The sequence below is a fragment of the Lithobates pipiens genome, unplaced genomic scaffold, assembly GCF_037356315.1.
Source record: "Lithobates pipiens isolate NorthernLeopardFrog02 unplaced genomic scaffold, aLitPip1_a1.2 Scaffold_19, whole genome shotgun sequence".
Lineage (NCBI taxonomy): Eukaryota > Metazoa > Chordata > Amphibia > Anura > Ranidae > Lithobates > Lithobates pipiens.
The window spans coordinates 414,602,249-414,614,970 of record NW_027507764.1 but is presented as its reverse complement, the minus strand read 5'-3'; the positions used below and the strand labels follow the sequence as shown (position 1 = coordinate 414,614,970).

At 45.5% G+C, this 12,722-nt stretch overlaps 1 protein-coding gene across 3 annotated transcripts in view; it reads left to right on the top strand.

Annotated features, from left to right (window-relative positions):
• SMCHD1 (structural maintenance of chromosomes flexible hinge domain containing 1) overlaps positions 1–12,722 on the top strand; it is a 621,656-nt gene that overhangs the window by 447,413 nt on the left and 161,521 nt on the right. For all 3 annotated transcript variants that reach the window (XM_077492529.1, XM_077492527.1, XM_077492528.1), the window contains exons 33-34: positions 3,028–3,143; positions 12,654–12,715. In XM_077492529.1, the coding sequence (XP_077348655.1) occupies positions 3,028–3,143; positions 12,654–12,715 (178 nt within the window). The remainder of the gene's footprint in view (positions 1–3,027; positions 3,144–12,653; positions 12,716–12,722) is intronic.

Sequence of the window (12,722 nt, the reverse complement as noted above, 5' to 3'; positions counted from 1 at the left end):
GTGTCCTCTACTGTACACTTAAGATAAGCGGAATTTTGGCTTACCTGTAAATTCCATATCTTGAAGTACAGTGCCGAAAACAGGCCACACTCCATTGTCTTCCTTTGTTACCCTGTATTGTCTGCTACAAAACTGGGGATTCATGGGGTCGGGTAGGATTATAGTTGTGGCACCCACAGGACGTGTCTGCAACAGTTTTCCAGTGTCCAGTCACCTGAAGCTATACAAACCTATAACCTAGAATCTATAAACAGTCTCCCATGTACTGTCCTCCAAGATATGGAATTCACAGGTCAAAATTCTGCTTGTTTGGACCTGAGGAAAAGATGCAGGCTAGCCTAAATTGTATTATAAGATTTGAGGCTTTTAAGAGTTATGTACAAAAAAAGATAATGATAAACAGTGCTACGAATTGCTGTGTTACAAACATTGAAGGTGATGGAGAAGGCACATTTTTGTGAAATTTCTGTCGTTCCCATATTCCACATCTTTGCGTCTTATTCTCTTAGTTTTTTTTGTGTTTATAAATTAGGTAGTTTTGGCTCATAACTGGTATAGGTACATGCCAGCCAAAATGGAAATGAAGCCATACGCAACATAGTTGTGTTTGTATCTAAAGGAGATTTATTTATCATATATCCCCAACATAGGGTATCTTTATATCCATTATGATAAGGTAATGCTGCCATGCATAGCTTCAGTTTTTTGCTAGTTTCTCGGTTGATGGTCATACTTCTGCAGTCTATGTACAAATATATTGGCAAGTTTACCACTTGCCTACCGGGGCCAGTTCTGACTTTTCTCTCCTACATGTAAAATTCCTCATTGTTTTGCTAGAAAATTACATCGAACACCCAAACATTATATTGTAACTTTTTATCTTGTACGGTATTTGCACAGCAATTTTTCCACTCGTTTCATGCTTTAAAAAAAAAAAAGACAGTAAAGTTAGCCCAATTTATTTAGCATAATGTGAAAGATGAAACTCAGGGTAAATGGATACCTAACATGTCACACTTCAAAATTGCACATGCTTGTGAAATGGCGCCAAAGTTTGGTACTTAAAAATCCCCATAGGCGATGCTTTAAAATTTTTTACTGGTTACATGTCTTGAGTTAGAGTAGGTCTAGGGCTAGAATTATTGATCTCACTCTAATGTTCATGGCGATACCTCACATGTGTGATTTGAGCACCATTTGCATATGTGGGCACAACTTGCATATGCGTTCGCTTCTGCGAGCACACGGGCAGGGGCACTTTAATTTTTATTTATGTTTTGGTTCATTTTATTCCTATTACAAGAATGTAAATATCCCTTGTAATAGGAATAAGCAGGTCCTCTTCACAGTGAAATATGGGGTCAATAAGTCCCCACATCTCACCTCTAGGCTGGGAAGCCTGAAAAAAAAACAATCTCAGCTTCCCAGCCAAGGCAGCGTCATTTTTTGTGAATTCTAAGGCTGGGCGTGATGTCAGAACATCGCACCCAGCCTCCGAATGGTCATAGAGACTCCAGGGACCATCTGGTCTGCCGGAAATCTCTATGGTTAGCATCTGGGGCCGGCGGATCCCATCTCCATTTCGCAGATGGCAGCGGAGAACGACAAGAGGGGGGGGGGGGCACTATGATCGTTCTTATGGGGTAATCGCTCGCTGAAAGAAAAAAAATGCTATCTGAATGATGTCTGTAACTGCAGGCATCACTGATCAAAATCAAGGATGTCATATGACATACAGTGGGCGGGAAGTTTTTAAAGTGGTTGTAAACCCTCTCCTATACCCAGTGAAGTGAATGGCCTCAGATGATATACAGAGCTGTAACAAATCTCCCTACATATGTTTTTACATGTATATCTGCAGTCTTTCCCTTTCTACACTCATTTGAAAGTGCAGATTGTATTAGAAATCTTGTTTCCTCATTCAGTGGGTATGGAGTCTGGGCTTACACTGTGTGAGAGCTGAATAGAGGAAAGGGACACACCCCCACTCCACATAGACAGAGAAATGAAGTAACATGCAGAGCTGTACTCTGAATAGGCCAGCTCTCTGCTTATCTACCTCTAAACTCCCTCCCAGACACAAATTTTTAGCAGCTGTTATCTCATGTGTCATGGAACTTGTCAGAAGTGACTCTGCTGATGACAGAGGAACAGAGCAGCAGAAAGACAAGGCACTTGCTTTCGAGAGAAATAAGTTAACACTACAGATATGTGCTTAGGTAAAATCTTAGGAATGAGGTTTACAACCACTTTAATTTTCTATCTTAGATTAGATAACTGGCTCATTGTGCATCCCTTGCCCATAGCAGTCTGCGAAGAGAAATGGTACCAGTGGTTCCTCCTTGTCATGAAGGGATACTCCCACTTGCTTGGGTGGGAGATGTTTGCAGGCCTTGTTTGGCAAGGGGATATTTCAATTCAGTGGGTCTGCGACATAGTGGCTCGAGGGTACAAGCTGGAATTTCAGAGCTTACCAACTCCACGCTTTTTGCTTTCAAGTGGTCTTGAAGGACATTTTATTTCTGGGCACTCAGTCTGCCATCTCAGGAAGTGATAGTTCAAGTTCCACAGAATGAAAGGTTTCTTACTAAAACCTTTTTACGGTTTTGAAACTGAACAGTGATGTTCATTCTATCCTGGATCTCAAGAGACTCTATACATTTTTCAGACTGCAAAAATTCCATATGGAATCAGTATGGTCAATAGTTGCCTCCCTCTGTCAGGGAAAATTTCTAGCATCTGTGGACATCAAGGATGCTTATCTACACATCCTAATATTCCCATTTAACCAACGGTTCTAATTATCTCTTCCTGAGTGCTGGAGATAGGGCAGAGGGAGGAATAATTATCGTATCAACTTAAGGTGGCAGCATAACCCTATCGTAATGGATATGAATATACCCTGTGTCCTGTGATGTACTCCAAGTAAACCAAAACTCCAGTGTTTACAATCAGATTGTAAAATGTGTACCTTATTTATGTCAACATAAAAATAATAATTAACTGGTCTCTTGTGTGTTTATCTAGACTTTGTGGTAAGTGTTCTTTCTGAAGATGGAGAAGTCATTAAAAACCTCAGTCAAGCTAACTGCTCCATGAAAATATGGAAAGCGCAGTCAATAGGGGCGAAACCTCCAGCTACTGTGAGTAACTAACTTGTAAATATTACAATGCATTCTGTAATTTGAATCATATTAATAATTCGTATTTTTTTTTTTCTTCATTTAGGAATGTTTAGTTCAGTGTCTGGCGTGGTGTTTGCATATTTCTTGTTGCCCCTCACTTTGTGTCCCATAAAGTCTAAATTTCTCCCTTTCTAGGGCTAGATACATTAATAAAACCGTGTGCTGAGGTTTTCAAAAACAACCACAAAACCTTTATTTTTGCCCGGAAAGAATGTACTTTTTCAACAAATGTTTACTCAGTTAATACCACTATGAACCTACTTGGTACTCCTTGTGCTGTCTCTGAAAACTCACTTTGAGAGTAGGCTGGTTGGTCTGAGCACCAGGAACTACATCATTTAGTTAGGTCATTGGACACTTGTAAAATTTACCTGTTGTTGCGTTCCAGTTTTCCACCATGGAAGAGGTTAATGCTGTGATGACTAACACAGGGTGGCTTATTTAATCTCTAATACTTAGGTCCTTTTGCTTTAACCCTTCCTAACTGGAGCTGTTAATACTTGGTTTGAAACAAGTGAAAACTAAATTCAATCTGTTTATAGTGTAGTGCTCCTACCCTATAGTCTTTTATTACATTTACCATATCAACGTTACATATTATACATAACTACATTGTGCTACATTACCATATCTCCCATACACTTGCAATAAAAATCCACCAATTTTTAATATTTATACACATAAATGTTAGTCCCAAAATGTGAAGTGCATAAGTTAACAGTATAGTCCTTCCATGTCTCCTTTTTTTAAAACATGAACGTGATCCAACATGCTATGTGCTCTTTCAAACAAATGATATCTTTGACAATTCCCTCTATCAGAATAACACTCATCTTTTCGCCTGATCTTACACTAATATTTATCGATTATGGTAAGGCAAGCTTGTGCCTCCACCATAGGAAGGCTGACTGGCATCAGGGCTTTATAAATACTAATAAACATTCACTTCTCGACCGTTCGGTATATGCATGGAGATTCAATTATTTTAGTAAATATAAACTGCTAAATATCTTTTCTCATTAGCAGTATATTGCAGTCTTATGACTACCAATGTCTAGTTAAAGCTTGTAGGAGTTTTCATTCTACTCTGACTGTCGTATGAGGCTGCAGAGTCCCTAACCCTCTGTCTGGACAGTGCTGGTTGGCCCTGTGCTGATCATATGCACTCTCCCAAGAAAAAAAATGTCTAACAATACATACCAAACTGAGCATGTGCAGAGTGCCCCCAAGGCTCTGTACAGTCAGGAGATGGATTGGGGGTGCAGAGAAGACCAGATCAGAAAGCCTTTTCCCTTATATTCACCGACCGACACAGCTCCTCTCTTAGCAATTGGGTCGTTATGCCCATTACTAGGAGAATACTGGGCATTAGTTGTAATGCAACTATCAGAACTCTTTAGTTCCGCCCAGAGGGTGGTCCCTTGGGCAACAACCCTCCAGCCTGCCATGCAGTCATCAGTTTTATTTTGCCTAGTGAAGAAGGACCTAGGAACCCTGCGGGCACATCGGTCCGTGCTTTTTTTCTACAGAAGCGTGACTTTTTGCGCAAAATGATTGAGCCTGTGATCTACTAGCAACAGCCGGCTGGATACTCTTATCCTTGTAGTCTCCCCAGTCTGGCCATTGAGCGTGTGCAGGCCGCAGCTGCGTGCTAGGCAGGCCACAAGGAAACCTCAGCTCCAGAGGTGGTCGGTGAGCTTTTATGCTCCGGGGCATACATATGACCGGGCTACTGATGTCTGCGTCACAGTATGCCAGGCCAGCAGCCACCCTGTACCGATCAATGAGTGGGTCTGTGATGGAATGTATCTCAGCTCTTCAGGACTGGTAAGTACAGCTCTCCCTGCCTCGGCAAGGCTGAGCAGCTGGGCATTCCCTGGGAGGTCGATTCGGGGGACCCTCACCTCCCTCTCTTCTCTCCCTGTCCCTATATTCCCTCCCTGTGGGGGATGCTGCATGTGGCTGCTGAACGGTGTGTGTGTGTGTGTCTATGCAGGGGCACTCTGGGGGGAGGGGTTGGCTAGCTGTGTCCTGGGTCATGTTCTTCATGCCCCTGGAAGGTGTCTGTGAGGCCACGCTGATGTCCTGCTCAGCTCTGTGCTCCCTGCCATTGATTTCTCCCTGTACCTCATGGAGCTGCTTTTTCGGTGGCCATTTTAGGTGTGGGCAAGGGCAGCATGCTCTCCTGGGCTTCAGCGGCCATTTTCCTGGGGATTTCCTATACAGGACACCAGCGGCCATTTTCTTAAAGCCTGAACACATTTTTTAGTGTTCTCTAGCGGCAGCATGTGCTCCTGTGCTCTCACAGCCATTTTCCCTGTGTTTTATGTTCTTGTGCTGGTCGCTGGGCGGCCATTTTTTTGAAGCCTGAGCACACTTCAGAGCAGTTTTAGCGCCATTTGCATCTGCTTTCATTGACACAGCACTGTTTCCTCTACACATGGGAGCCAACAGGGAATACAGGCACGACCTGCTGAATAGCGCAGAACTCCTCAGGGTGGTGAGTACAGTGGGAAAGAGCCCCTCAGCCAGCGACAGTAAGGAGGGTGGGACTGTCCTAAGTCCTCTTTCGGGTGGCAGACAGGGTAGGGTCAGCATGGCTTCAGAAACTGGTGTTTCTTCCCCTTAATCCAGGCAATTGCAACCGGGTCGCCTGCGGACTGCGCAGTTCCCATGGACACCCTGACGCCGGTCCTCAATTCGTTCGTTGCCAAGACGGAGGCGGCACGTGGGAAAAGGGGTGCAAAAAGCGGCCCCTGCCCATCCCCCGTCCTCTGGGGAGAGCTCTGACGCAGACTCGGGTCCCGCTGAGGCTGGTGACCCCTGCTCTATCATGTCAGATGACGCTGACCAAGACCGTTTGGACAGTGAGGATGAGTCCCCGTCTGGGTCTGTGTGCGACAAAGCGCTTGTTGGAGCACTAATCACAGCTGTGCGTGATACCCTGAAGATTCAGGAGCCAGCAGATCCCTCTGCTGATGTAGCGATCCCCTTTGAGTCCCGCAAGCCAGCATGTTCACCTAAGGTGTTCTCGTATCTGACTTATTTTGACAAGTTCATTTACAAGGAATGGGGTTGCCCACAACGAAACTTTTTGGTCCCCAAATCCATGGCGGTGCGTTACCCTTTTGATGAAAGAAAAATGAAAGTGGATTGTGGGACTTTAAATGAAAGCCTCCTCAAGGAATGGACGGCTCCTCCGGTCGTGGATCCACCAGTATCCAGGTTAAATAATGTAACCACCATCCGGGTAGAGGGGACTCCTGCATTTAAGGATCCCACAGATAGGAAGGCCGAGGCAGTGGCTCGTTCCTTGTTTATAGTTGTGGGGTCAGCCGTGCGACCAGTACTGCCATTTGCACTTGTGTCGCAGACACTAACTGAGTGGGCAAAACTGCAGCGCGAATTGGGAGAGCAACAGGCTTCCCCTGTCTGCGTGGAACTAGCAGACCAACTAGTGCAAGGCCTTAAGTACGTTTGTGTACGTTTGGCCCTGGATACTTTTCCTCTGTTATCCAGGGCTTTAGTGTCAGCAGTGGTGCTGAGGCGCCCGATTTGGTTAAATGCTGGTCTGCGGACCAGTCATCCAAAAAAGCCATGACGGATCTTCCCTTCCTTGGCGACCGTCTCTTTGGAGCCTTTTTGGATGACATTATTAAAAATGCCACTGGTGGTAAGAGTACCCTACTCCCACAGACCAGGAAGGCTAAGGAGCCACGTCGTAGGCAAGGACCCTCTTTTTTTTGCTCACAAGTTCTCACAAGCGGCTTTTTCGTCCACCCGGAGCTTTGGTTAAACGTCCTCAGCCCAACAGGATGACCACGGAAGGACAAAAACGTCCCTGGAACTGCAAGTCTAACAAGCCTGCGAACAAAAGTGCTACCGCATAAAGGTTTGCCCCCACCTATGTCTCGGATGGGGGGTCGTCTTCGGGAGTTTGCAGCCTGGTGGTCCTCTCGGCTATCCGGCCAATGGGTCTGCGATCTGATTTCCTCTGGCTACAAGATAGAGTTCCTCCCTTGGCCACCAATCAGATTCTTCCCCTCAAGCATACCTGTATCCCCGGCTCGCCGGGAGGCCCCTCTTGGGGGCTGTAAGGAACCTGCTGAGTCGCGGGGTGGTTGTACCAGTTACAAAATTGGAATGTTTCCAGGGATTCTACTCTGTTTGTAGTTCCCAAGAAGGAAGGGGTACGTCCAATCTTGGACCTAAAAGCCCTCAATCACTTTGTGAAAGTGCAGAGGTTCAAAATGGAATCAGTTCACTCAGTAGTCACTGCACTCCATCAAGGGGACTCACTGGCGTCCTTAGGCATCCAAAATGCATACCTGCACATACCCATATGCCTTCGGCATCAAAAGTTTCTGCGATTTGCAGTCGGGGAAGCCCACTACCAGTTTGTGGCTCTCCCTTTTGGTCTGGCATCAGCCCCCCCGAGATTTTACCAAGGTATTTGCTCCAGTTTTGGCGTTGCTGCGGCAATGTGGGATCACGATTGTGGGATACCTAGACGATCTCCTCCTGAGGGCATCTTCCACCTCAGATTTAGAGGAGGATGTGGCGATCAGCATGCAGACCCTTCAAAAATTTGGGTGGCTGTTGAACCTAAAGAAGTCGCTGATTGTGCCGACCTAGCGTCTGGAGTACTTGGGCTTGCTGCTGGAGATGTTCCTGGATCGACAGATCCAGGTGAGCCAGTCAGTCAGAGATTCACTGATCTGGTGGCTGAGGTCCCCAGTGATTCGGTCCGGGAAGTCGTTCCTACCTTTGAAGTGGACAGGTGGGGCACACCAAATGTGGATCTTCTGGCCTCCCCTCTCAATCGGAAGGTGCCGAGATTCGTGTCCAGGACAAGAGATCCATGGGCAGACGCGTCAGACATGCTGGTGGCTCAGTGGGATCAGTACCAGCTGATCTACGCCTTTCTTCCACTAAAACTGTTACCACGTCTGCTTCGCAGAGTGGGAGTCGAGGGGATCCCAGTAATACTGATTGCCCCAGATTGGCCTCAGCGCCCCTGGTACGCAGACCTAGTGTGCCTGGTGGCAGACACCCCATGGCTACTCCCGTTACGAGAGGACCTTCTATCTCAAGGTCCAATTCTCCATCCTGGTTTACCATTGCTGGCTTTAACGGCATGGCTATTGAGAGCCAGGTGTTGAGGAACCGGGGTCTATCGGACTCTCTGATCCCAACTATGTTGCGGGCGTGGAAATCTTCTTCTTGGAAGATATATCATCGTACCTGGAAGGCCTACATCTCCATGTGTGAGGAGAAAGGATGGCATCCGCACTCCTTTTCCATATCCAGGATCCTGCTGTTTCTTCAGCAAGAAGTAGACCAGAAATTGGCGTTAAGCACCATTAAGGGGCAAATTGCAGCCTTGGCTGTCTTTTTTCAGCGACCCCTGGCATCTCACTCATTACTGAGTACCTTCGTTCAGGGGGTACCGACATGTAGTCCCTCTGGTGCGTCCACCGCTACCCCCGTGGGATTTAAACCTGGTGTTATCAGCGCTTCAAAAACCACTGTTTGAAAATATCAGGGAGGTTCCCCTGTTTACTCTTTCCCAGAAAGTGGTCTTTCTAGTGGCCATCACATTGGCCAGGAGGGTTTCGGAACTAGAGGCTTTGTCCTGCAAGTCGCCTTATCTGGTTATCCACAAGGATAAGGTGGTGTTGCGTCCGCAACCGGCTTTTCATACCAATGAGGACATTTTGTTAGCATCTCTGTGTCCTAAGCCGAAATGCTCTGGACATGGTTCGGGCTCTTTAGGTGTATTTGTCTACCACTGCTCCCTTTCGGAAGTCAGACTCCTTGTTTGTTTTGGTGGCTGGTCCAAAGAAAGGCATGGCGGTCTCGTCGGCCACCATTTCCAGGTGGATCAGACAGATTGTAGTGCAAACCTATGCCTTGAAGGAGCAGGTGCCCCTCTTTCTGGTCATGGCCCACTCGGAATGTCTTGGGCCATCCGACACCAAGCGTCTGTCGCACAGGTGTGTAAAGCGGCGACCTGGTCGTCTGTCCACACGTTTACCAAGTTCTACAAGGTAGACGTCAGTGCATCAGCTGATGCCTGTTTTAGCCACAAAGTTTTGCAGGCGGCCATATAGTTGCAATTGAAAATGCAATATATTTTCTTTTTTCCTGTTTTTTTGATAAAAACGCAGTACCGTTAAGTTAATGCGCTGTTGCATTACATTCCGCAGTTTTTGGTGCAGTTGTGGGTAGTTACTCCTGTTGAGGGTACCCTGGTTTTGTGGTGGATTTCTCCACGCACTGTTGTTTTTTTGTGGGTAAAGTTTCACTAGTTCCCACTTGCCATGGTGGATGAAGTGTTAATGCTGTTTTCCCACCCCTCATTTGGCACTGCTTGGGGACGTCCCAATGGAGGAACGGTGTTGGTCGGTGAATATAAGAGAAAATAGGATTTTTTGTACTCATCGTAAAATCCTTTTCTCTGTAATTCACTGACCGACACAGCACCCGCCGCTCCTTTTTCTCTTTACGTTATACTGCTTGTTGACGTACTGATTACTGCATGGCAGGCTGTAGGGTTGCTGCCCAAGGGACCGCCCCCCTGGGCGGAACTAAAGAGTTCTGAGTGTTGTATTACAACTAATGCCTAGTATTCTCCTAGTAATGGGCATAACAACCCAATGGCTAAGAGAGGAGCTGTGTCGGTCAGTGAATTATAGACAAAAGGATTTTACGGTGAGTACAAAAAATCCTATTTTTACACAATGTGCAGAATTAACCCCTTAGGTTCCACAGTGAGTATAACCAGCATGCTTTGCTGCATATACTGACAGATTTTACTGTTGTGGGCTAGTTAACATTTTTTATTTTTTTAAGGCTTTTTCTTCTCAGTTTTCACCTGATGATCTAGCCAATAACACACCTCTTGTACTAGGGTGCCTAAGCTTTGGATGGTGGAGCAACATTAGACACCTTGGACAGCAACATTGTCCGTCTGGGGGGAGGGTAGTGTTATAAGAACTAACAAATAACTTTTGGGATAAAGGTTTTACTCAAAAGCTGATCATTGTAAGCCAACCTGTGAGTGTTAAATGGTTTGTCTCAGCTCTGTAATATCTGCAGGACAGCTTATGTTGAAAAACAGCAGACTTACTGGCAGGATCACAGGGTTAAAGCCTAAAAATTAATGCAGCCATCACATCTAAATCCGGCCATACATGGATCAAATTTGTCCGGTTCAGCAGGTACAAAGCCGTATTTCGATCCATGTATGGGCAGGGTGTTTGTACAGAAGTCGTTCTACTGGCAATCACCCTGTAGTATTTTTTGCCACTCAATCAGCACTGTCAGCTATAGCCAGAATCACTGATTTGTGTATTCTAATGGTGGGGAAGTAAGTCTCCCGCTATAAGAATCGAATAGCCCTGGAATGTGTGGATGAGGGGATAAAGTCATATATGGGCTGCTTAAAGAGGAAGTAAACCCTGATGGGTTTACTTCCTCTTTGATTCCCTGCAAAGGTAAAGCATAATGGACTACTATGCATCCCATAGTAGTCCATTATGTGTCACTTATCTGACACAGGAGCCAGCGAAGTCACCGCTGTCCCCTGTAGTCCGGAGCCTCCATCTTCTTGGTGGGTCTCGCTGCTCCGGCGCTGTCATTTGGAGCCGCGATGACGTCACTCCCGCGTATGTGCACGGGAACCGCCACTTGCGGCATATCGCTGCAAACTGTGGCGCGCTCAGTGCGCCTGCACGCCACTGTCTACGGTGCATTTGCCAATGACAGCAATGCCTGTCTTTCGGCAAATACCTCCTAAACCATGTAGGTTTAGGAGATATTTCTTGGACCTATGGGTAAGCCTTAATCTAGGCTTACCTGTAGGTCAAAGTTGATTGTAAGGGTTTACAACCACTTTAACAATTGGTAAACTGCAACATAATAAATTTTTGCTTTTGGGTTCAATAACCCTTTCATAATTTCAAAACGAAATAAAAATATACAGTGCAGTGCTATATACAAGGAAACAGGAACTGTGATGTTCTGTGGAGAAGAGATAAATATACAAAAAAAGTCCAATATTCACTGAAGTGGACTAGAAAATAATAGTTCAAAGATATGTCCATCCCATGCTTGATAGTAAATCTTCAATTGGACACAAACAAAGACAATGTGAACATAACTGTGCAGTTGTGAAGAAGTCCTCTGTAAGACCCCTTTCACACCAGGGCGTTTTGCAGGCGCTATAGCGTTAGAAATAGCGCCTGCAATCCGCCCTAAAAAAGCTGCACCATTGTTTGTAGTGTGAAAGCCCCAGGGCTTTCACATTACAGCGGTGCGCTGGCAGGACGTCAGGGAAAAGTCCTGCCAGCAGCTTCTTTGGAGCGGTGAAGGAGCGGTATGTTTTCCGCTCCTCCACCGCTGCTCCCCATTGAAATCAATGGGGTAGCTCTGTAATACCGCCGGCAAAACGCCGCTATTGCAGCATATTGCCGGCGGTTTAAACCCTTTCTCGGCCGCTAGCGGGGGTAAAAGCGCCCCGCTAGCGGCCGAAATGCGCCGCAAATCTGGCGGTAAAACGCTGCTAAAAATAGCGGCGTTTCACTGCCCGCACTATGGGCGGTGTGGTGTGAAAGGGGTCTTTGAAGAATAGGATGGGTACTCTTACCGGATATGGTTGACCCACTTACCGTTTGGTAGAGGGTCAGTCAGGCTTATGCGGACCAAGTGCCACAGCATTACGGTTGGTTATAAAACGGTCACTTTATGAGGGATAGTTCCACTTCTCACCCGGGTTGGTCAGGCTAGAGAATCCTGGTTCTCTATGGTTCTCCAACGTGGTAAAGAACTTCCACCCACATGGGGGGGGGGGGGGGGGAGTTCTATACCACATTGGTGAACTATTAAGAACCAGGATTCTCTTTAAGAGTACCCATCTTATTCTTCTTACAGAGGATTTCTTCACAACTGTTTAGTTATTTGCACATTGTTTGTCTTCGTCTGTGTCCAATTGAAGATTTACTATCAAGCATGGGATGGACATATCTTTGAACTATTATTTTCTAGTATTTGTATCTTCTCCACAGGACATCACAGTTCATGTTTCCTTGTTTATAGCACTACACTGTATATTTGTATTTCGTTTGGACTTTGAGTGTTAGCTGCTTTTTGTTTTTTCTTTTGACACTATAGTGGTTTAGCGCAGTAATTTAACCTTTATTTGCACACTTTAATAATTCTCGTCTTTCTCTTTAGAGTCCAAGAAAAGGATTTCTACAGTGAATGCAAAAATCCTATTTTATTATTTTCTGTAGCATTTGTCAATGTTTTATTACAGTGACACCTTACATTAACTTACTCAATTATGCTTATAGAAGGGCAGAAAATGTCACAAATACACTTCATTTCTCTGTGCTCAAGACAAATGTTTGTGAGGTTTTTTATTGTGCAACACCTAAACATGTAAGTATTTTCTTTTACATGCAGGCAACTGTCTTTAATTGTAATAAGCCTAGAGATGGGGACAAGGATAACTGCTTCTACTTTAGGTAAGTA